General features: G+C 43.7%; 1 protein-coding gene across 1 annotated transcript; it reads right to left on the bottom strand.

The window, feature by feature from the left end:
* Positions 1 to 1,984: 1,984 nt before the first annotated feature.
* Positions 1,985 to 24,370, bottom strand: ncapd3 (non-SMC condensin II complex, subunit D3). Its single transcript, XM_040033885.1, has 35 exons — positions 24,237 to 24,370; positions 23,465 to 23,634; positions 23,169 to 23,331; positions 22,442 to 22,605; positions 21,967 to 22,131; positions 21,819 to 21,880; positions 21,655 to 21,742; positions 20,228 to 20,361; positions 17,860 to 17,932; positions 17,595 to 17,720; positions 16,981 to 17,233; positions 16,850 to 16,888; positions 15,668 to 15,760; positions 15,365 to 15,438; positions 15,113 to 15,247; positions 14,814 to 15,034; positions 14,541 to 14,732; positions 13,914 to 14,011; positions 13,723 to 13,832; positions 12,369 to 12,476; positions 10,425 to 10,539; positions 10,086 to 10,181; positions 9,767 to 10,005; positions 9,486 to 9,565; positions 8,677 to 8,814; positions 8,450 to 8,583; positions 8,130 to 8,338; positions 6,675 to 6,785; positions 6,328 to 6,489; positions 5,529 to 5,641; positions 5,189 to 5,250; positions 3,823 to 3,870; positions 2,805 to 2,867; positions 2,648 to 2,690; positions 1,985 to 2,205 (listed from the first exon to the last, which is right to left on the bottom strand). Exons 1-35 carry the CDS (start codon positions 24,286 to 24,288, stop codon positions 2,145 to 2,147), a joined length of 4,194 nt encoding a protein of 1,397 aa, XP_039889819.1. The 5' UTR covers positions 24,289 to 24,370; the 3' UTR covers positions 1,985 to 2,144.
* Between the last annotated feature and the right edge of the window lie 27 nt (positions 24,371 to 24,397).

The raw sequence follows: 24,397 nt of genomic DNA, 5'->3' as shown, positions 1-24,397 counted from the left end.
TTTACTTCTTGTGTCTTGTTATAAATTTGCTGTAGGTTACTTTATCAAGATAAATGGGCTCAACTGCCTTAATTTGGTTTACTATATTAATATTCATTTTCATGTATTAGCAAGTAGTGCATTTATAGTCAGGAGTCTGACACATTTGCAGTTATTTTTGCTAAGTGAAAAAGTGTAATATTGGCTACATATCTCTTTCAGAAATGCATAATATCTATAACTACCCCAATTGTATGTCAGCGGCCCTGTACTATCCATTAACAATCCATTAAGTAAGGTAAGGGTCAGTAAATAAGGAAGTAACAATGCCTAAAGTTGAAAGCAGATATGATGAGGCAGCTGTTGATTTGATTAATAATGCTTGCACTTGTTCCCTGGTGATCATTAATAACAACGTTTATGGCACTTTTGCATTGACTTCCCTTTTCAGATCCTGATACATGTATGCATTTTTAATTTTATATTTTACTGCTAAAAATCGCTGTGGTCCCCACTGTAATGCTGTAAGCCACGCCAACTCTAAACATATAACACTGTGCAGACATGGATCAAGATTCTGCTTAGAGAAATATATTTTTCTATTTCGTGTGAGATTAATGAGATATGTCCAACCCATTTTTTTCATTTTAATATTTTTAATGATAATGTTATTTATCTATTAATTTTTTTTACATTGATTAGTACCTTATACCAAATACAAATAGAACATATGTTACCTTTTTGTAATAACCAATGTGAAATCCTTTGCTAGACAGATGGAATAGTGCGCTCACCTCTCATATGAATATCATGACTGTATGAGTCCAACATCATGCCTTTTTGACTCAGTGACACTTTTTTCTCTCTTTCTTTTCACACCTGTTTGTCAAATAAAAAATAATGGAAAGGATTTCCACATGATTAAGTTGCTTTAGTTGTTCTGCCCCGAGACTTTGCACTTCCACCAGACCTCCGGACCACAAACTCTCTCACCACTTTTAAATCATGTCTCAAAACCATCTATTCAGAATTGCATACACCTGATTCTGTCTCAGTCCATTTTTACCTTGCTCAGCTTTTATACTTTCATGCTTGTTTTTTTCTGATTGACCTCATGTCTAAATTGTATTGCTGCTATTGTAAGGTGACCTTGAGGGTCTTAAAGGCGCCTATAAATAAAATGTATTATTATTATTATTATTGTTTAGTTTAGCATTATTCAGTTCTGTTATTCCAACAATGTACTTGAGTTGGACCAACTTCATTAATGATGAATCATTTTACTTAACGTAGTCAAGCCAACCTATGCAAATTACATCAGTCCAACAAAAGTTCTGAATGCTAATAGAAATCCATTCATTACCGTGGAAATCCTTCCAATTCATGTAAAGAGCAAAGGTCATGTCTTTGAACGCTGGGCCTTGGTGCTGTGAGGTAACAGTGCTACCACCACACCACCAAGCTGCCAGTCCAGGATTTAAAAAGTGGGAAAGCTGTGGCTACAAGGCCTCACACAGCATTTTCATTACGTTTCTGTCCTTGAGAGGTTAAACCAAATAAATAGCTTTTGTGCCTCTTATAACCCCAGTGATGTTCCTGTGGTTTGATGTATATAGTGCATCATATGTTGCACTATATACTTATGCATGTACATCTGTACATAACAGCCGATGGTCTTTTACTGTAATGCTGGCATTGAACTGATGATGGCTGAGAGGCTCCGCCTCTTGAACAGCAGCCCTTAACGTATGATTAAATCTGAAACGCTGTCGGTGGTCAGTAAGACGACAGAAGATCGACCTTCTGTTTGGAAACGATGTCGTTTGTCCCTGTGGCACGTTTTCTATCCTTTTGTATGTCTGTTATTTATTCCTGCTGTCTTACTATGTATATTTTATTCCCGCACAGCTGCTGTGGAGCACCCACAATTATACATGCCAATGACAATAAAGGGCTATGCTGTTCCATTTCATCAAAGACAATAGAAATGAATGATAGAAGCCTCTCAGTGAAACACCATATGTTGAACTTTTATTTCATATTGTACATCAATACATCAGTGCAAAAGCAGCTAAACAAAGAGTGAAAAAACCTCAAAGTGAGAAGAAAGGATATTGTTGTAGATAAAGACAACCCACACATACACAAACTGAGTGACGTATCCACTACAGTCTCTTCCTCAGACGCAGAGGAGACTGCACATTCCACTGCCTCGGTCCAGGAGCTCTGAACAAACAACAGAGCTGCGTTTAAACAGTTCACACGTACCGTGCATAGATCACTGTAGTGTAATAGCAGTACAGTAATGTGACAAAGCTAGCAGGCCTACAAACACCACAGAGCAAACAAACCCAACAATGTGTGACTCAGGTCTTCTGGAGTTTGCTGCCATGTTTCTGTAACTCTGTTCTTAGTAATCAGGTGTGGTCGTTTCAGTTTGTGAAATTATTACAAAACAGTGCAACACACGAGTTTCCACAGTAATAACTACTAACTTTGTTACTGCCTCGCTCTTGTCTTCACTGCTGTCGCTGTCCCAGTGTGATGCGGGATTGTGTATGTGTGTGTGTTTGTCATGGTCATTAAGTGTAGTGCTCAGGCACTAAACCAGTTAATGCAGAACCAGCACTGAGTTAAACTAACACCAAGGAAAGAGAAGTGCACTCACTGGGCTTCACTCGATTGCACATGAAGCATGCTGCCCTCTTCACCTGCCAACACACACAAAACAGTGATTATTATAAACAAGCTGAAGATAGTTTTTCATTCACTACACAAAAAGCAGAGCGAACGTTGGCACCGTCAGCGCCTGGTCAGAAACGTACTTGTTCCCTGCTCACTGAGGATTGCACTGAGTCCTTCATCAAAGGTCAAGTTGATTTTGACACCTAGTGGACAAACAGATGGGTCAGTCGAGGGTTTGTGGATTACATCATCATGTATCCCCCAAAATATCAGTGAGATTATAACCAACAGAGTATGGTACCATAATGTAGTAAAGTACAGTGCAGTGTTTGGAGAGTGGAGCCACTCTGCTTCAGGTCCTCACTGAGCTCACAGCAGATACAAAGCTAATGACTGCACATCATATATTTATTGGTGAGAGGTCTGACACATGCTTATGCTTTTCTTTGTACAGCATGTCTCATTCACCCAACCATACCAACACGTTACATGTGCATGCATGGACCCGAGTGCAGACTTTTTAAAGTGTTCTGATCATTACTGCCCGCTCTTGTCCAATCCCGCAATATTTGTGTCCACCCCTGCCCATACCTGCAGACACATTAATGATACTCTGCACGATGATGCACATTGAATGTGACATTTCTATAGAACAGCAGCAGAATAAATAAAAGCAAAACCAGCAAAATCTCTCAGCTTTGAATCGTTAGTCAGTAAACTGAGGTTACAAACTAACCCGTCAGGCTCCGCCTCCCATTGCTGTGGACAGTTCTTATGAATCATAACTTGCATCCATTATTGTTCTTTTAAAACAGCAAGAGTATACTTAAGCTAATTTTGGCATTTAAATCTGTAATGCGTTTTCCTTTTGGAGAAGTTGTCATTAGTTTGGTCCTGCGCAACAAAATCATAAAGCCAAACGTCGCTGCAGCCGTTCCACAGATTTCCTGCTTGGTGAAGGAGAATTACTATTGTGTCTGTGAAGAACAGCAGGTGTGCTTCCTACTGTCAACACAAAGTTCAGCTCTTTACCTTCTGTGTTTAGAGGAATTTTAAATACCCAAATATCTCACTTTCCATTTTTTGTACTCTCAAACCTTCATTTTGGGACCTGCGTCTGTTTTAGCTGCCAGAGGCAACCTGGAACTTCTCTCTTACCCTTTGGTGTGCTGATGGCTCTGTCGCTGGCAGCTCCTTTAGCCATCACTAAAAAAGTCAAATGAAAACACCGTCACAATGGATATCTCTCACACACACACACACACACACACACACACACACACACGGAAACTCAGTTAAGTCTTCAAGACACATTTGGAGTTGAACCACAAAACTTGTGGGAACGCAGAGTATGGAAGCCCATTTCTGCCACTAAATAAAAACAAAACAGCTAGTATCCATAACTCGAAATTTCGAGTTATTTTCTCAAAATTTCGAGTTCGCTCTGCCAATCAAAAATATGCGTGAATGAGGTCGCTTTCTTGTTACCCGGAAGCATATGGCGCAGAGGAACGCGCACTCAAAAACGGATCCCAACAAATTGGCGCTTTGGCGAGTACGTTTGCTGATAGTAACACCGTGTGATTCAGCTAATAACACAGGGTTTCATCATTTGTGAAGCCAGGCTGAAAACACTCAGCAATCTGTGCATTCACGACTGGATGTAATACCGGTAGCTTAGCTGTAGCATTTGTAGCCGAGGGCTTCAGCTTCCGGGTAACGAGGAAATGACGTCATTCACGTAGATTACTGATTGGCAGCGCTAACTCGAAATTTGGAGTTACTTTTCTCGAAATTTCGATTTATTAACTCAAAATTTTGAGTTAATAAATCGAAATTTCGAGAAAATAACTCGAAATTTTGAGTTATGGATCCTTTTTTTTTTTTAGTGGCGGAAACGGGCTTCCATAGCAGAGTGAGGATCTAACACTGCGTGCAAACAAGAATGAGACAGTAAGACCTGCTTACTGAGGTTACAACAACACAGAGGATAAAGTGCTACAAAGATGTTTTACATGCTGTTTATGCATCACTGGCCTCATTATGAAAGGACATTTATGGTTATGACTGGACTCAGTCCCGTAACATATTCATCCATCCGCGTCGTCCCTGACAGTAACCTCTGTTAAAGAACAATACTGTTTTACTGTTTCACCACCCTGAGGTTAAACTAATGTGTCGAGCAGTGATTTTACAATGAACTTCAAAGATGAAAAGACTACATGGGCTACTTTTGTGCATACATTTGACAATTACTGCACCTGAACTCTTGGATTGAAATGCTGCTGCTGCCTTGTTTCAATAGATTCACACTTCACGGTGAGATCAGTGAAAACGATGAAAACTGCCCTTCATTTACTGTTATAATAGAAGAATGTACAGTTCTGATGTTTGCAAGCTTCAAGCACTGATGAAAGGTTCTTCACACGTTTCCTTGACATGTGTTGCTTTCCTTGAGTTCCTCTCCACTTAGCAGACATTCAGGATAAATTACATTTGTTCAAACCAGTGAACTGAACTGTACCTGTTCCTTCCAGAGCGATTGATTTAGACTGGACATCGTCCTGCCTCCTGGGTCCACGCACACTGACAGACACACACAGGAATTTCAGTAAGTTAAGCCGTAGCTTCACACTGTACTGAATTAAACCAGCTAAAGTTTACATCTGCTCGCAAATATGAACTCGTAGATGTGGCCGGGTCATTTCCAGCACTTCTTCTTTTCTGTGTCTAAGACTAAATGTGAACCAAAGGCTCGGTCTGCCGGTGATTACTGGTCATATGAAGGAGCCCCAAACAGCGATCTCAGATATAAATCAGACTCTACAGTAGAGTGTAAGTGCCTCATACTGCTGGAAGCCTACCGGTCAGTGAGTGCCAGTCTAGCAGTCTGGAGGTTTGGACGAGGTGGCTGCGGTGTGGCAAAGGTAAACGGCTGCAGGGCCGTGGATCTGACAGGAGAGCGCTGGGCTGAACCCTGGGGAGGAACAACGATCATTCATATAATAAATAAATAGTTCAGACCATCAGATGACAAGAAGAAAGTTCATTTAGAGAAAATATTTCAAGGAACTTGTACAAAAGTGTGAGGACTGCGTTTCATTGTAACACAATCCTCGTGTCCTGTTCTTAGTGAGACCTTTCTGGAGTCACTTGCTGCTCCAGCAGACATGAACGTTAGCCTGCTGTTATTGGAGATTGGTCAACAGATCAACATCAAATCCACACTACCTGGATTATATTCATATTCAGTATGCAGAGATTAGCAGGCATACATTCAGTCTACAGAGGATGATCCACGGTGGCGTACAACCACGGGCTCCCCGTCTGCAGCTCAGCACCGACTCCTTTTCCCCAGAAGAACGTCCAGCATGTAGCAGCAGATTACTTAAACTGTATATTCATCTTTACAGACTGTTTGTTTCTGCTTATTTAGAAGAGGAAATGTCCCCTTAATTTATTAAAAACAAACGCGCTCAGACGTCTGTAAACCCCACACAGGCAGCGTGATCTGAGCCTGTCAGACCATTGGAGCACAGCTGCAGGTTTTGGAAGCGAGCGAGAGGACGTTACCTGCAGTTTATCACATTTGTATGCACAGAAAGTCTTTTGACAGTGAAATCAGTGGGTTCATAGTGGTTTGAAGCTGCACTGTGCTCTTACCTGGGCCTTTTTGCCATTTCCTGCCAGGCTGTCGTTGTCCAGCTGTTCCACTGTCGCTCTCTCCTTTTCTGCTATTTTCAGAGCAAACTCCATTTCAGCTGCCAGCTGTTCGTCTCCAGAAAGAATCTCCTTCACCTCATTACGGTAGTCCTGCATAGTCACCTGATGTCAGACACACAGAGGTTAATGCGGTTCCCTTCGCTACAATATTTTCTCTCTTAGAAGAGTAGAAACAGAAGCACAAGCTGTTCTGCTGATGCTTTGCAGCTAACAGTGCTGTAAAGCTGTGGATTTTTCCATAGTTCATGCAGATCATCAGTGAATATGATCATGCATGCTGGACTCACCTGCAGGTAGCCCACGAGATCTCTGAGAACAGGAGAGCGCTTCTGCTCCAGCAGGTTCTTCAGGCTAATGATGAGAGGAACAGTGTTCTCTATGAAGGCCTTCTTCCTAACCTGTGGATCAAAAGTGGAGATTACCTTCAATCAATCTCAAATATTTCATCTGCTGAAATATGAAAACGTTAAAAGTTACATTTTGAGCGTCTTCATTATACTTGGTGCAGACAGTTTAGCCTGATGCATCTCTGAGGATGAAGACCTCTATACTTCACCGCTCAGATGGATATAAACAGCATTTTGCTCATTTGGTTCATAATCAGAGTCATCAGATTCAGAATCAACTTCGCGACAGCCTTCATCTTCAAATACAAATATTTTAAATAGTTCAGAGGTCAGTTTGCCCCGCAACGTGACAGGAAGGTTCAAGTTGTTCTTTGTTGTAGCCAAGAGCACCATTTCTGTAGACTACTGACAGAAATAAGAAGAAAGCTGTTCAGGCTGTGCTGGCAAAAGAAACAAGCTTCATGTGTTTGAATCTAAACTTAAGGTTTAACTACTCGATGTTTGGTTTTGTGCTGTTGAAACAGATGATTGCTCCTCAGCAGAGTACGTGTCCTCACAGGGACTTCTGACTGAGCCAAATAAACTAAACAGTCAGCATCATTCTAGATGTAAATGACCTCCAACCTCTGGTAGACGCACAAAACACCACCAGTTTTTCTAAACGCTGCTTAGGGGAGCTACTGCTTGTGGTTACAGCATCCACACCACAGGTGGGGATGTCCTTACAGTCCAGGCCTAGCCGACCATTTGAAGTGGCAAACAACAGTGTTTGTGTGAATGTGGCATGTTGAGTACTGAGAGTAGAAAAGCGCCCTATAACAATCAGTCCATTTACCAAAACCACTTTATAGTCACTGCATTGGTTATTGCATGCAGGACATATGCCATCACCACAAGCTCACGAGCATTAACACTGGTGCTTTGAGCCACGGCAGACTCGCTGCAGTCTTCTCTAGAAGAAAAGCTGCTGCCATGCAGGAAGCAGCTGCTGTCGGCTCGCTGGCATCCTGTAACCTGGGAATCTTTGAGCTCCGGTACTTTCAGATACAGAGCTCCTGTGTGGATGAATTCAAACTGGCTCTGCTGAGAACACCAGGTTACAAAATTGAGTAACACACTGGTAATGGGCGGAGCTAGGCATCGCTCGAAGTGCGTGTCATTTTATGGAAAGCCTAGTTTAGTGTCCTACAGTTGTATAGGTCATATAACATGTGTTATCTAACAGCTGTTTGTGTCGTTGATCACGTGGTCTCCTGTGACTAAACAGCTGGTGACAGGAAGACTTATTGAGCAGAACCAGAATGAAGGAGGCAAACCAACTGCCTCAGTAAGCTGAGATGAGTAGGAAGAGGAACAAAGGAACCAAACGCATTTTAAATGTAGAGAACTCGTCACCTGTGACACCACTTTCTTCTGTGCAGCCTGCAGAACAGCTTTGGCCATGGTGGCCATGTTCTCCTCCTCTGCTTCCTCCCCTGCAGCAGCGCCTGCTGAACTACATATGGTCTGCAGCTTAAACTCTTTAAGGCTCAAGATGTTGAAAGTCTCTGACAAAATGTTAGCACCATCTGCATCCAGGGGCAGCTCTTCATCAGCAAAGCACGCTGATGTAGGAGGAGGTAAGAATATAAAAAGACAAAGGTTCTGGTTAATAGTGCTTTAACAACAGGCCCAACTCTGAAAAGTAAAACCTAAAACTTGACTTTTAAGTTTACCTAAAATGGTCTGGTTGATCTTGTTGGTGATGTTGAAGCGCTGAGCGTCTGTAAAGTGCTCCAACAGGAAGCAGTAGATTCGAAAGCGTTTCTCACGGTACTGTTCTCCTTTTAGGGAGAAGTGAACGCGTTCTCTGCGCGGATGTTCAAAGAAAAGGAATAAACTCAACAAACATGTCGTGACGTGAGGAAACACCAAGGAGAAATCAAGCTGAGCGGGGTCATACCTCTCGCTTTGGGAGAATTTGTTGTAGGACTTGTGTTTTGTGTAGGAGTTGAAATGGAAGATGCACTCAATGAAGTGCTGGCTGAACATTTCTGGGTTCTTCTTCAGCAGCAGGTGGAGCAGGCAGTATTCAGTCAGACTAAAAGGAGGTAAAACATACATACATACATACATACTTGTGAAAGCAGCTTTACGGACACCAACATTCAAATACTGACTATAGTGAGGAAAACAAACGCTCCTCATGCTTCAGACACACAAGCCACAGCCTGAAACCTGCTCCTACGCACGAATCGACCGGACTTCCTATTAACGTGTGTAAGAGCCAAAGTCAATGTTTATGTTTTTCCTTTTTGTTTTGGTGGCACAGGTGTATAGCTTTACCTGCGTCTCAGGTGATGGTATGTGGGTGTGGTCACAGTCTATTTACCTGATGTCGGTGTTCGCAGCAGGTGTGTTGGGTGAGTGGTTTGTGGGCAAACTTTTCTGTTGACCGTCATTTTTTTGGCACACCAGTTAATCCATGCGCTAGTTGTAAATTGATTGAAAGCGCAAATGTTTGTTTTTGTTTTGTTTCTTAAAATAAATGCGCAAAGTACAAGTTCGACTCATTATGGATTATTGGAGGCGCGTCACAGGGACACAACCAACTCAGCCGGCCGCGGCTTTATTTACGGATGAAAGTCGCAACAACGTGTTTGCTGAGTGCGTAATCTGTCGTGATTGCCAGTCAGGGATTCAAAAATGAATGGATTTGTGGTTGCATATCCCACTTTCACGTCCTGTCCGTGTATGCACAGCATGAATTACCTGACGATGGCAGGGACCGGGTCAACGAGAGCCACCATGAAGTCAAAGAAGAGGGAGCCCTTCCATTTCACAAATTCTTCCTAAAACGTAGTCATGAGAAAAGCAAAAAGAGGTGGCGCTGAAGTCCATCCATGTTTAACATGTCAAAGTAACGTCACATCTGTAATTTGCTTAATTTTCCATTACATAATCCTGAAACGGGCATCATCTGACCAATGTTATGAACGTCTCAGAAGAGGACTGCTTACAGAAGTATGGTGACATTAAAGACAGCAGCTCACCTGCAGCAGGTTGGTCAGCATGATGAGAGTCTGCTCTCTGATGACAGCGTCTTTGTCTCGCAGACAAGCAGAGATGTTGGGAATGTAGTGATCCACCATGTTGGTATATCGCACGCACAGATCACACATTATCACAACCACGTTGCTGCGTACTGAAACCTCTGTGCCAACCTCCAACTCCCTGGCAAACACGGGCAGGTACTTTTGGGCTAGTTCTTCACTCTGCAGGGCCAATTTACCTGAAGTCACAAACAAACACTTAAGCTCATGGCTCGGAGTGAAGAGTCAGAGCTAAACTTGGAGGACGCACACGCCTCACCTAAAGTGATGACTCCATGGGCTCTTACTCTGGTAGGCAGCCAGTTTGCTTTGAACTGGGAAAGAGGCAGTGAAGCTGGCAGCTCAGTCTGGCACTCTGTCAAAGATGGAATAAGACAAACAGGTTAGCAGAGCCTTCTAACCTGGCCGTGCCCTGGACAGTACAAGACTCCGTGGTACTTTGAAGAAGATGTGACAGCTCCTGACCTTGTAGAGTCTGAAACCTCACTTGATTTCCAACTGTGGCACATTCAAAATGTCACCTGACACCAGCAGCTGTGCTGTTGTCTCTGGAGACGTTCACACACACAGTATGCATTTTAGCATCAGTCTTTCCTACCTGCCAGTTTCTCAGAATGTGTTGTGAGCACAGATTCCACTAGCAGCACTGTCCTCTTGTTAACTTTGGCAGGACACTGAAGTGATGCCACACCCAGAGTGTGGAGATGTTTCACCTGAAAGAGAAAACGTTCCCCGTCCATCAGAGCCACAAGCGCTGCACGGCTGATCACATGTTGGTTTTCAGACGTGCGCCGTGGCGTTTTCATCATCTGATTTTTGTTAACGTGTCATTTTCCCGTCTTCCTGAATGAAGTTTTGATAAAACTGTCATCACACCACAAACATTAAAGAACAGACTGGATCTGTTTCATGCCTCGCAGTTCTTCATCTCACGTTTTCTTAAGCGTGAGGATTACTGAACAATTCCTGCCTTGAAAAGTTCACCCCAAAACCCAAAGGCTTCATTCCTTGCAGAGTTTTAATAGTTATAGAACTATGCAGTGATTAGAGTTACTCATAGTTGACTCATTACTCATAGTAATGACAGTAAGTGAGGAGGACATCCTGCAGGCCCACCAACTCCATGAGGCGTTGTAGGAATAGGGTGCAATGTGTGTTAGGCTGCAGCCAAGGGCGGAGGATCCCTGGCTAGGCTGCCAATTCAGTCATGGAACATCGGCTCCTTCCTCATGGGAGAGGTTGAGAGATACCAGCTATATCTACCTGGTCTCATCTTAACCCACGGCTCAGGCTCTGGAGCCAGCCTCAGAGAGGGGCTGGACTCCCAGTTTGGAGTTGGCGAGTGTGAGAGGTGCTGGGCTGCAGTGGGTATCCATGAGTGAGAACCCAGTCTGCCAGACCGGGGTGGTGGTTCTCATCTTTAAGAAAGAGGACCAGAGGATGTGCTCCAACTACAGGGGAATCACACTCCTCAGCTTCCCTGGACAGGTATGCACCCTGCTGCTGTGGATCAGCTCCTGTACAGAGGGAGAGCTTGGTCTGCATTACGGGCAATAAGTTCGACTCTTCCAGTGGGTGGTGGACTCCAGAGCTGCCCTTTGTCACCGTTCCTTTCATAACTTTTACTTGACAGAGAATCTGTGCGTAGCCAAGTGGTGGAAGGTTTCTCCCTCATGTCTGCTTTTTGTGAATGATGTGGTCCACCTCACCAGGTGGGGACCTCCAGCTCGCACTTGAGCCGTTCACAGCTGAGTATCAAGTGGTGGATGCTAAAATGAGCACCTCCGAGGATGGAGTGCCCACTCTGGGTCAGGGACAAGTTGCTACCCCATGTAGAGGAGTTTATGTATCTCGGATCTTGTTCCACTGAGGGATGAGGGGCTCAGCAGCTGCAGTGATGCAGGCGTTCTGTCTGTCATGGGAAAGAGACAGCTGAGCATAAAAGCAGAGCTGTTGGTTTACCGGTCGATCTACGTCCCTACCCTCACCTATGGCCACGAGCTGTGGGTAGTGACTGAAAGAACAGGATTGTGGGTACAAGTGTCAGGAATGAGCTTTGTCTGAAGGGTGACTGCTCCCTTAGAGATAGGGTGAGAAGTTCAGCCATCCAAGAGAGGCTCAGGGTATACAACGCCTTCGCATTGAAAGCATCCAGGTCAAGTGGTTAAGGTATCTGATTAGGATCCTCCTGGACGACTTCTGGGTGAGCTGTTCTGGGCAGGAGGAGGCCCCGGGGTAATCTTTTGCAGCTGACCTAGCTATTCCCCGAGGCGAGCTAGAAGAGGCTGGCTGAGGAGAGCGAGGTTTGGGTTTCTATCACTAGGCTGCTGCTCTATAACACCGGCTTTGTAAATAAGTGTTAAGAGATCAATTGTTCTTGTCTAGCTGTCATTTCAGAGAGAACAGCACAAGATACTGAGGGTTGCAGAGTATGTGTCAACACCACTGAACATAACTTCAAAGTGAAAGTTTACCTTTCTGCCACAATCATAAGGACATTTCTGGAGTAACGAGGACAAGTCTGCTACGAGTTTATTCTCACCATCAGCTCCTCGTCGAGGTTCTGAGCTCCATTGTCAGTTAGGATTATGCTGGCCAAATATGACTCGCAGGCAGACACCAACTCCCCACAGCGCTGGTTCAGGAAAGCCTGACAAAAACACAAGACACAGTGGGCGTCAGTCATATCGGATTCAAACTTTGAGCAGGAGTTTTGGCACTGCCTGCTTCCTGCTGCAACTTACAAGGTTACACTGTTCTTGTGTTTGACTGATCGTCATCCAAACAGAATGGAGACTAGGGCTGCCACAAACGATTATTTTGATAGTCGACTAGTCACCGATTATTTATGCGATTAGTCGACTAATCAGATCATCCTCCACTGGACGTAAAACTACAGCTTATTGCACCAGCAGCATCTGCTCTTATATAACTATCATTAGCTTACAGCTGTAAGTGTTTAAGGTGCTAACTAAAAATAAAGACAAGATGATAGTTTATTCAATTTAAATGAAATTTGCAGATTGTTTTGGTGAAGTTTAATAAACTCCTTGCTATCTAAAATATAACAGGACACCGGAGTAAATTCTCCAGCATCTCACACTTCTGATAATCAGCTGTCTGCTTGACGTTTATTCAGCTGTGTAAAAACTATAACTTTAATCTCAGCCAAACCGATTTACTCAGGAACAAATAAAAGACTGAAAAAAAAAAAAAAAAAAAGCCAAACAATAACATTTTTAAGTTATCTAAGTGACTCATATATATTTAACCTGAGTCGCGAAAGACGGCGGTGGGTTTGAAAACGATTTGCCGGGAGTCCGGTGTTCTCACGGCTCTAGTGAGCCTAGCCCCCGGCTAGCTATCGAGCTAGTGGGTAACAGACGTCTCCGAAAACGTCGGAGCGCTTTTGAAAATATGCGGTGTCTTGATAAACTGAACCGATATTTGAGGTTTACACAGCTACATTCTCCATGAAAATATGTTAAACGTTTATTTTGTGACCCAGAAAGAATAATAAGAGTAACATTAAAACTAACTAGCTGCCGCCATTGTTGGAAACTAAGCTGGGCCGCGCTATGAATTCTGGGACACAGCTGCTTCTTCTTCTTCTTCTTCAGGGTTTAACGGCAGCTGGCATCCTTGTACATGCAGTGCTGCCATCTTCTGTTTCAGTCCGTTATTACACTCTTAAATCCTGCTACTTATTCCTGCGTCTTTTGCGATCTTACAAAGCTTCAAACGACGCGTCGACTATTAAATCAGTCGTCAACGATTTTGATAGTCGACAAATCGTGGCAGCCCTAATGGAGACCAACAACTGTTTCTGTTTCTGAAAACAGGATTTCATTGCTGTCATAAAGTACATCAGCCTCTGAAGTATAGATGTCTCTAACCTGAGTCTGCTTGATGTCTTCACTGCAGCCAAACTGATAAAGAGTCTCAACAGCAGAGCTGATCACCTCCAAAGGCAAAGTGAAAGTCTTCAACCAAGACATCAGATCAGCTGCAGAGAGACGGTCAGAGAGACTGAGTCACATCATTTCTCTCAGTAATCCCCCGCCATCTGTCCCCTTGCTCAACCTACCGACGACCCTTTCCTTTGTTTCTTCATTTAAATGCACGGCAATGTCTCCCATCACACACAGGATGTGACAGCATGTTGTTGCGTTTACATCCTTTGATCTAAGAGAAGACAATCAAATCATTAAACAATACATTTATCTGCAAATAGCAAAGCAGTGATCGCTAAAAACATTAACATTAAGAGACTGACTTGTTGTTAGTGAGAAGTGATTTATGACCATTTACACTTGGTGTCACCCTCGACCATTTTACAGGGTGTGTTTGGGGATTTGTTAACCCTCTGCTGGCGTGAGTGTTCCTTCTGCGTCACACGTCACCCCCTCCTTACAACGGGATACATTTGTTTGTATGCGCACAAAGCCTATCATGCATCAGTCTACCCCTGTGTACAGTGTTGCTCTTCACCTTCTTTGTTTTGTTTCCAAAAAAGCCCACAATACACAGCAAGGCTGCAGGTTTATTTTATTAAATGGTGGAACTGAGTTTGCATCCAGAAGGTGGAGCGAGAACAAAACAAAAACAAAGAAAGGTTTGCAGATTTCACCATTTTCCACCAAATTACAGGCTAGATTATAAAGGGCTCATTTTAATTCAAATAAACGTGGCAGACTGATTTGGACTTGCCCACCTGACCATCTTGTCCCAGGCGTCCAGAATCTTGCCATGAGGCAGTCTGGAGGATGAAGAAACAACCTTGGAGAGCAGCAGCCAGGCTCCGGCAGCATGATCAGCCTCCGTATGTGAGATCAGGTTGGAGATAAATAACGGTGTGAACTTCTTCTGTTTGGACCAGATGGTGAAGGCCTTGCTAAAGTAACGACTGGAGACCGGGTACAAACACATTCAGTATTTAACATTAAACATGTCGTTTCATACGAGACAAACGCTGGGCTGGCTTCACCTGAGCTTCTGGCACTGGTGACACAGTAGGCCCAGCAGCTCCCACATCAGCCTCTGACTGGCATCCAGGTGGCAGCCAGCAGAGTACGGTTTGACCTGACTGAGCAGCACCTGGTCCAGCGCCTCCAGGGCCTTGTCTTGCACCGAGGTCTCAGAGTCCGCCACAGCTGGCACCACCCCCTGCAGCCACGCCTTTTGCACCACACTGCACTCTGGTTTAACCTGGCAGAGAGACGTTAGGGTTAGATCTCACCCACGGTCACTTCAGTGACCGTCCCATCAGCATGTGGTTCCACTCACACTGAGCAGGTCCCCCACACACTGCAGGGCCTTCTTTTTCACAGACACAGATGGGTCTCTGCAGCGCTCTGACAAAGTCTGAAGAGTCTCCCAACTCATGGGGATCACGTCATGTTTCAGGAGACCCAGCAGGGCCTGTGCAGGAAGAGCACACAAGTCAGCCTGGGAACATGCAGATATTCAACCCACCCCCACAAGAAATGACTTCAATCTAAATCGTGGCTGCTGCTGGTTATGTTCAGCTCCAGGTACCTGCAACGCTGCCTTCCTCACATTAGTCTTTGAATCCTTCACACGCCGCAGGAGGAGGGCCAAATTCTCTTTTGCTGCATCAAATACAGAAACTATGTGATTCACTGACCTCCAGGGTCCAGACCATGAAAAACACATGAATGAAAACAAACACGTGACAAAAGTGCTTTAAATGTGTGTTAGCCTTGTGACAACCTGGCAACCTTGTCCAGGGTATACCCCGCCGCTCGCACCGTCACGTACACGATAAGATATTAAAGCTATTCAATAACAGAAAAAGGATAGACTGATGGAAGCTCTCACCATAACAAGCAGCGCTGTCAGTGCTGCTCAGCTCCACAGTCCTGAATGGAAGAGTGCGGTAGGTTTTCAGAGTGTGCTGGGTACTGAGAGTCCCTGAAACAGTCATATCAACACCATTAAGTACAGTCATAGTCAACACAGTAAGAGTTATGTCAGTGAAACAAAAAAATAGTGTCGTCTTTACCAGGGCTCAGGCGAACACCACCTGAGATGCAGTAACATCCTTTATTTTTGCATTTTCCTGTTGTGCTAGCTGCGTGCAGGTCGGAGATATTTATGCTGGAAACCTTTGTTTTCTTTACAGAACGAGAGAAATAAGCCCTGCAGTCACAGCTCTCTTCAGGTCCAGTCGGCTTTAGGGCTGGACTTTGACTGGAGCACTGCAACAGCCTGATGCTTTAATGAGAAAACAGGTTCTTCTGGCAGGAACCAACTTCTCTGCATTAATGTGATAAATTCTCAAAATCGCTCCTCGCACCCAGGTTAAGAGCTTACGTGTTGTTTCTGGCAGCTCCTTACACTTTGAAACACACTAATAACATCGTATATATAAGTAGTCAGCTATGCCCATCTCTCACAGCTCACAGTGTGAAGAAACCCTGAATTGGATAAGTGGAAAGAGATGGATGAACTATGACCTCTAAGATGTAGCTCACGTGGTTTCTGCTCATGTTCCGACCTCAGGGTGAACGGAAACGTAGGTTTTCACGCACTGCTACTGCATGTTGTTTCAGTGTTTACCGATCTCAGGCTGAATTCAAACAGAAGTTTAGAACTGAAGCTTATACTGTCTTCTAGCCATGACTGTATACACCGAGTCATTATGACACTTTTATAAAACGGCCTCAATGTACAGGCTGACTGATCCATATCAAAATGACACTTTAAAACTGTTGTACTGCCAGGACTACATTCCTCAGGTGTGTGTATGTAGGCCACCTGCTACTGCTATTATTAGAGTCTTTAGATAAGCTATCAGCTATGGGAATTGTCATAATGGATCTCTGTCAAAGTGGGGTCAGAGCGTGACACTGAAGGTCACTTTCTTCATGTTTTGTGGTCCTGTGACAAAGTTTCTGCCTTTTTCCAGGATATATAATACCTGTAAGATTCACAGAGAGCCAGACTGTGGCTTTTGTTTTTTAACCCGACTACAGGAAATATAACAAACACAAACTTTACCTTCTGTGATTTCACCTTCCAGCACCGTCTGGGTTCCAGCTTAACCGAGCAGAGAGGAAACACAACAACTTTAATGATTTCGTTTGAAGGCCTGTGTCTTTACTGTACTCCTGTGTGTGAGGGTGTCTCACTGGCAGAGAAGAGGTTGTGGATGGCTCTGGTGGCATTGAGAGAAGGCAGCTCCAGGCACTGAGCCAGGCAGTTCAGAGCATGGCCCTGGACAGTGGGAGATTCATCCATCCGTCGAGCAAAGAGCAGGTTCTGGATAAGGGAGCTGTGCATCAGGAAACAAACAAGGTCCGGATCTCGACACTCCTCCGGTCTTCTCTCTGGCTGCTCCAGCAAAACCATCACCACATCCACAGAGAACAGCCGGTGCACCATCTGTAGAGGCCATCGCAGTCAGTACCACTGACAGAAGGTGATGAAGCTCACTGACATTTAGCTAAGTTCAAACATGCACCGAAACAGAGTATCACACAGGAGGATGGACACACTCTTTTTAAAGTGGCTTAAAAAACAGGCACTCTGAGTTTTATCATGATCTTTGAACGTCTGCTGCAACTTCAGCAAAGTCGCAGAAATTTATGGAGACACTAAACATTTGTCTGTGACACTGAAATCATTTGAGCAGCTGTTTGACTTAAGCTGAAGATCATTGATGAGACAGAAACCTGCAGCGGCTACACCAGTGTCAGCACGTGGAAGTGAAACCATTTCTCAGACAGTTCAAGTAAAACCTTACCTTTGAGCTTCTGGAGAAGTTACACAGCCACTTAATGAAGCAAGCATAGTCTTCACTTGCCATCTGAGACGTCAGCATGCCCACAGCCTGAGCTCCATGGCTTCGATACTCATTCTTTTCAACCATCTGTGTATCAGCACAACACAAACATGAATGATAACAATGCCACAATGCAACTTTGTCACATTGTACATTTTAAGCTGCAGAAAGTTTCTGAACGTTTGCAGAAAGTGAATTTATGCCGAGTGTTTGCTGGAGAATTCACCTGGAAGCAGATGTGCTGGAGGAGGATTTGCAGGAAAGGCAGTGCCAGCTGCTTCAGCTCGTCCACAAGATGACTGCAAATATAAATATAGAAATCTTTCACACATCTGCTCTCCAAGGTTCAGAAACATCCCTGAACAGTCACGATCCCAGACATCTTCAAGTGACACATTAGCGCCGGTCCTTACAGCTGCAGAAAGTAGAGGAGAGACTAGGATGCTCCGTGTGTGTGCACATACTGAAACTGATGCCTTTAACAATGTGAACCATTTCTACCAATGGTCAGATATGAACAGGTCTAAATGTTTTTGGGGCGACCGTGGTTCAGGGAGTTAAGAAGCTCATCTGTAACCGGAAGGTCACCGGTTCGATCCCCTGCTCGCTCTGTCCTGGTCGTTGTGTCCTTGGGCAGCTGTGGCTACAACTGTAGCTGCCTGCACCAGTGTGTGAATGAGACAGTGAAGGAATGGTGGAAGTGAAGCGCTTTGGGTGCGCTGTATAAATGCAATCCATCATTATTATTATTATTATTATTATTATTATTATTATGACACCTTTAAAAATCATTAAATTAAGTAGTGACTGAAGTGCAGACTTTCACCTTTAATTTAACAAAAGTAACTTAGTTGTTTAAGTTACACAGTCGCCACTTAAGGAGGCTCAAAAGTAATGAGACAACTGACTGACAAGCAGCTTCAAACCAGCCAGTCTGCTTCCTTGTTATTCCAGTTGCAGTCTTAAGAGGCTTCCACAGCTGTGGTTTGTTCACTCTGGTGTGAATCAGTTCAGTCCGCCCATTAGCCTCATGTGTCTGGGGCGTGAGAAACAAAATAAATACAAGGTGCTGTGGACTCGTTTTGATAAATCGTGTTAATTTCACAGCTAGTTGCTAGCCCCTACAGACTTTGCATGTCTATAATACCGTCACGCACTGAGAACCAAAGCATACGTGGCTACGGGACAGTTTTTAGCACAAACTTGTAACTCATACGTTCAGATCAGGGTTGCATCACATTCACACCAAAAACAAACCACCCTGGAGTTTGTTTGAAACTGGGGGGAAATGAACCACAGCTGTGAAACACCTTAACACATCTCTCCAGAACACTGTCCCCCTGCACTGTGTCTGCTCCCAAAGCATCAGAAAACAACCACCCAGCAAAAAAGGACAACATAGTATCATCAACAGCACCAAAACCCTCAAGAGTGAAACGTAGGTTATTAAACATTACGTCTGTCTATTTCCTGTTTGAAGTCCCTGTTAGTACACAAATTGATCAACAAATGTGCTCTGCCTCACAGAAACCTGCTTACAGCAGGATGATCATGTTAGTTTAATGAATCAACACCTGACAATCAATTATATACACAGACAGCTTGAATTCATTTGAAAGCCTGATGCTTAGCCTCGTCCACCCCAGCTGAGAAACCAGTCTTGTTATCATCTATCGTCCACCTGGGCCTTACACAGAGTTTCTCTCTGATCTCTCAGACTTTTCATCTGATTTAGTTCTGAGCTCAGATAAAATAATTATTGTGGGTGATTTTAACATCCATGTAGATGCTAAAAATGGATTTAGGAAGTCCTAAAAACTCCCTGAAAAGCCTTCAGCTGATCCAAAATGCTGCAGCAAGAGTCCTGACAGGGACTAGAAAGAGAGAGCAGATTTCTCCTGTTTTGGCTTCCTGTTAAATCCAGAATTCAAAATCCTGCTCCTCACATACAAGGTCTTAAATAATCAGGCCCCATCTTATCTTAATGACCTTGTAGTACCATATCACCCTATTAGAGCACTTCGCTCTCGCTCTGCAGGCCTACTTGTTGTTCCTAGAGTATTTAAAAGTAGAATGGGAGGCAGAGCCTTCAGTTTTCAGGCCCCTCTGTGTTTGCATGAATGGGTGAATGTGGCGTGTTGTATAGAGCGCTTTGAGTACTCGGGGAGAGTAGAAAAGCGCTGTATAAGAATCAGTCCATTTAAGCTCTTTACCTTACAACATAAATAAACTAGAATTGAACTAAATTCTCTCTGGAAACTTTCCAAAGACTGTGGTTCAGTTAACGGGCAACTCTAAACCAGCCACAGACGTGAATCTGTATCTACTCTGAGATAGACTGGTGACCTGACCGCGTCTCTCAGGGTGGGGGACTGAAGCCTAACCTGTCTGCCATAAGATGAGAGAGGCTCCCATAGATGGAAAATGGGCTCCCTTTAAAGACAAGCCTTCATTAACAAAACTATAGTCATCATCAAAATCAATTCAAAAACTGAAACAGATCACAGGTTTAAACTTTTTCTTTCCAACATCCACCACGATGAGATGTAGACAAGTAAAAAGTATCAGATCAATATTAAAACAAAACTATTTACCAGACAAACTGGATGGCCTGGTCACGAGTAGCGAGGACGGTCTGGCTCGGTACGAGGAGGGACGGCTTCCCAGTGTTGCCCTTTTTCATCATCAAAATCACGTAGAGGAGCTGGTGGAACACCCTCCTCAGGGACTGGATGGCACAACAGATAAACTCCATTAAAGAAGACATGATACGTTTGATGGTGGGAACGTAGCACATGGGTCTCATCCCTCAATAAATACTGAAGTCACTTTATTTTGCAGCAGTCTGAATTTTTCTCCGAATCGTGTCACAGCTTGTTTGTTCTGTTGGCTTCATCAGGTGGTGTTCATTCCATTACATACTGTTTGCCCCTTTGGATCCCACTGGAACAGGAGGAAGACCGCATTATCCACCAACTGCACTGAAGACATGATCAACTTCCTCTCCACAGGTTTTAAGAAATCACATTCAAATTTAGTAATAGCTCGAGCTGATTTAATTTTGGGTCAAGGTCACACGAAAAGTGAAAACAAATAAAAACTTCATATACCGACATTTTATCAAGTACAGTTTATCATATGAAAGGGCATGCAGAGAGCTGTATGAAGCAACTCATCTTTCTATGCCTGTGTGTCCTATAGTTCAGCAAAAATCATCAGTATTTTTTGAAAACCTCACGTTTTCACAGCTTCTATATGTCAGAGACATTTAGGCTCTTTGAGAGACTAAAGAGTTGGTCCGGTGGAGTGAAACACTGCTTTCCACTCCTGAGTCTCCTGACGCTTTGCCAGAATTGCTTCAAGGAAGTCAGAAAGTCTTGTTCCATAGCCTGACTGCCTCCCACGCCCAAGTTTCTGCTTCAAGCACCAGCCAAGGTGCTTGCTGTTTGGCCTGCCCATACTCATCAGCTGCCTCCAAAGTCCCACAGGCTAACCAAGTCCAGTAGGACTCCTTCAGCTTGATAGCTACCTCCAGTTTTCACTATTTGATTCAGGGATTATCGCCACGACGAGCACCAACTACCTCGCAGCTGCCTCAGCAATGGAGGTGCAGAACACGGTTCAGTTGGAGTCCACGTCCCCAGCCTCATTCATAATGCTTCCAAAGTTGTGTCTGAGCATTCCCAGCACACCCTCACCATACGTTTAGGTGCGAACACCACTCTGCTTCAGATCAGGCAGGCCTTGCTCCCAGGTCTCATGGTCACTGCTCACGTGAGCGTTGAAGCCCCCCCCTCAAATACCCCACTCACTAAACTTAAGAAGGCTAACTGATGTTCGGCGCATAAGTGCAAACAGTCAGGATCCATTCTCTGAACTGAAGAGGCAGGGAAGCAACCTAGTGGGGAAGCTAGTCCAAACCTTTGAATGCAGCCAGCCTGTGTCACCATAAAAACAATATTTCTACAGTGTTATGACGACATCTACTGAGATAGTTAATAAGTGGTGTACGGGATCTTACTTCTTTCTGGTCTCCATGTTTTGGCAAGCAAAGCAGCTGTAGGCCGTAGAAAGCCATCTCTGGAATGCTCCTTAGTTTCGTAACGTCTCTGTGCAGAAATTACACAACTATCACAGTTTGTTCTGATACATTAAAAAAAAGACAAAATAAGCAAGAAAACTCACTGTTCAGCAGCAAAAGCTGGTTTGCCAGTGGTGGGTTCAAAGTAAAGCAGGTTACTGAAGATCTGGAAAAAGAAAAGGATTCGCTGTGAAAACCTGCAGGTTCCACAGTGTGAAACGAACCAGGTGTGCAGATACAACCAGGTGGTACCTGCATACAGTGGATCATGGTCTGAGGACTGTCTTTTAGTGGAAATGTTTGCAGAAGTCTCAGTAAGCTTTGAACCAGGAGAGCTACAGCATCTCTGATCCTCATCAGGTCCTTTCCAGAAAGATGAACTTCCTCTTCCTCCTCATCCTCCTCCTCCATTTCCATCTGATAATAACACATAGGTCTGATCATAAATGTGTTCCACCAGAGAATACGTTTACTCACCTTCACACAACTTTAGCAACAAAAAGATCAGTACCATTTATTGGTTTGTTTTTCTCTTCAGAAAGTTGTAAGAAAATGAAATGAGGAATAATTAATGAAAATTCCTTCTCGGTGTTGTATTAGCTCCCACATTAAGTCAATCAGACAGTCTGAACAAAAGAAATTCAACACTTAGATGGACCTAGTTATGAAATGAGTGTCTCAAAGTCACTATTCAGCCATCACATTGCAATGATCCTTGGGAGTGTACCTCTGGACTGTCTTTCCTCTGTGGTCTGGAGCGTTTTCCCTCCGTCTGAGAACTCTTCAGGTCTTTTTTGCGTTTCTTTTCAGAATCCTGAGGCCAGCAGTGACGGGTCAGGTCCAAACATGTGTCCAACAAAACTTCATGAAAAACCTTGTTGGAAATGCTCCCTAGAAACAATAACAGAGAGAGCCAGACACACTCACACCTCTTACCCAAGCAAACATCTTTTATTGTCCAGTTTTCCTAAGCTCGTGTGAATTGTAGCCTCAGTTTTTTTATTCTTAGTCAACAAGAGCGACACCCATCGTTATCTCCTGCTGCTTTAGCACGTCAGCTTCAAGGTTCAACAGGTTGTGTTCAGAGAACTTAAAAACTGGATTTTATTTTTTCATTTTTGAACCACTTACAGTTCAGTTTTGAATATTACATAAAAAATAAACAACATACAAAGTGTTTTTGAATGGCAGGTATGCAGAAACATGTGCATGTAGCACAGAGCCATGGCTCAGTGTCTAAACGAGTCTCACAGGCCTGAGTGTGTCCAGATAGCTTCCTAGAAATAAGTCACAGGATAGACAAACAGACACACACACTCCTTGAAAATTAAGACATCTATACCAACGTTAGAATTTACAGTCAATAAGCAGTGACAATTATCTCATCAACGTTAGTTCCACCTAGCTCCAAGAACCGAGAGACTTGTAGTTACTTCCATTTCAACTTTCCTTACCTGGAATTCTCATTAGTAATAGGTACACTGAGGCTGCACACAGGCTGTTCACCCTCTGGTGGCCACTGGCCACTTTAGACTTTCCTGCCAGGACAAAGAAGGACAGCACAGCCACCACAGACTTGACTGATATGCCACTCTCCCCCAGAACTGCCCAGACACTCTGCAATGCAAGATAGGAGACAGTCAGCTGACTGCTACCTTCAGATGGTGAAACAGACACTACAGACTACAGGAAGACTTTAGACTGAGCAACTGCAAGCGTTTCAGAGAGCCACAAAAACTAATCTGCTTACCTGTGAAGCTCCATCACTGCCTGCAGACTGATATTGATCAGCATGGGCCAGTAAACACTGGTACAGGGCTGTGAAAGACTTCTCTTGCCTGGCTGCAAGTTCCTCTTCTATAGTTTTATCCAGTGGCTTACTTTCAGTAAACTCCACTTCCCACACCGCGTCCACCCAGGCTAGAAATAGATAGAATAATATTATCTCAAACATGTAAATAGAACTGAAAAAACAAGAGAAAAAAAAAAACTTAAAAACATCAAGTTTTTGTAAAAAATCTCTGTCAACACAATGTTTATGTTTGAAAAGGAGTAGATGAGTTTTTTTTATTTTAAATTACATCATTTACATGTTTAACTACATACAAGTCTACACTCAGCTCATAAACCAAAACAACAAACTACACTTTACATAAACTAAGCACTCTGTGTAAACACCCACTAAATCTCTGAGCTTTGTAAAAATGATCTCTAATATCACAAAATCACTGACTTTCATTTACTGCTACTTTTAATACGTTTGCCTGTCAAATGTCAGACGAGCCGATGTTTTCTGTCTGCCATGAATCCACAGATATTAAGTTCATTACAACTGCTGACTATAAAATGTGACGACAATCTGAATATTCAACTGCTTTATTTAATGGCAGATAATCTACACTAATGTCGCTTCACGGTACATCTCTCGGCTCAATGACCCAGGAAACAGCTCCGTTAACAACCAAGTTTGACAGACCGCCGGGTGTTCAGTAACATTTCGATAACAGACAAAAGAGTTTTACCTTCTGGGACATCGTTTAACCGAAGAAACTGCAACGCAGATATCAGATCCATCTTATTTTGGTTTGTCTTTTTCTTTCTCGTTTAATTCGCCCGCCCAAATATAAAAACTCCGGACATGCGCACTAAACGTCTTCGTTTTATTTCTTTTCCCGGTTATCAG

The sequence above is a fragment of the Simochromis diagramma genome, unplaced genomic scaffold (assembly GCF_900408965.1).
Source record: "Simochromis diagramma unplaced genomic scaffold, fSimDia1.1 OVJJ01000176.1, whole genome shotgun sequence".
NCBI classification, from domain to species: domain Eukaryota; kingdom Metazoa; phylum Chordata; class Actinopteri; order Cichliformes; family Cichlidae; genus Simochromis; species Simochromis diagramma.
Note: the sequence above shows the minus strand (reverse complement) of the source record. Positions and strands in the feature narration are given on the sequence as shown.

Bases quoted from the DNA above. Each gene is read 5' to 3' on its own strand.
- ncapd3 (XM_040033885.1), bottom strand. From the start codon at position 24,288: ATGGATCTGATATCTGCGTTGCAGTTTCTTCGGTTAAACGATGTCCCA. The intron at 8,815-9,485 runs GTAATTCATGCT...ACCTCCTTTTAG, and splicing joins CCGGTCCCTGCCATCGTCAG to TCTGACTGAATACTGCCTGC. The intron at 2,868-3,822 runs GTAAGAGAGAAG...TTTGTCCACTAG, and splicing joins AGCCATCAGCACACCAAAGG to GTGTCAAAATCAACTTGACC.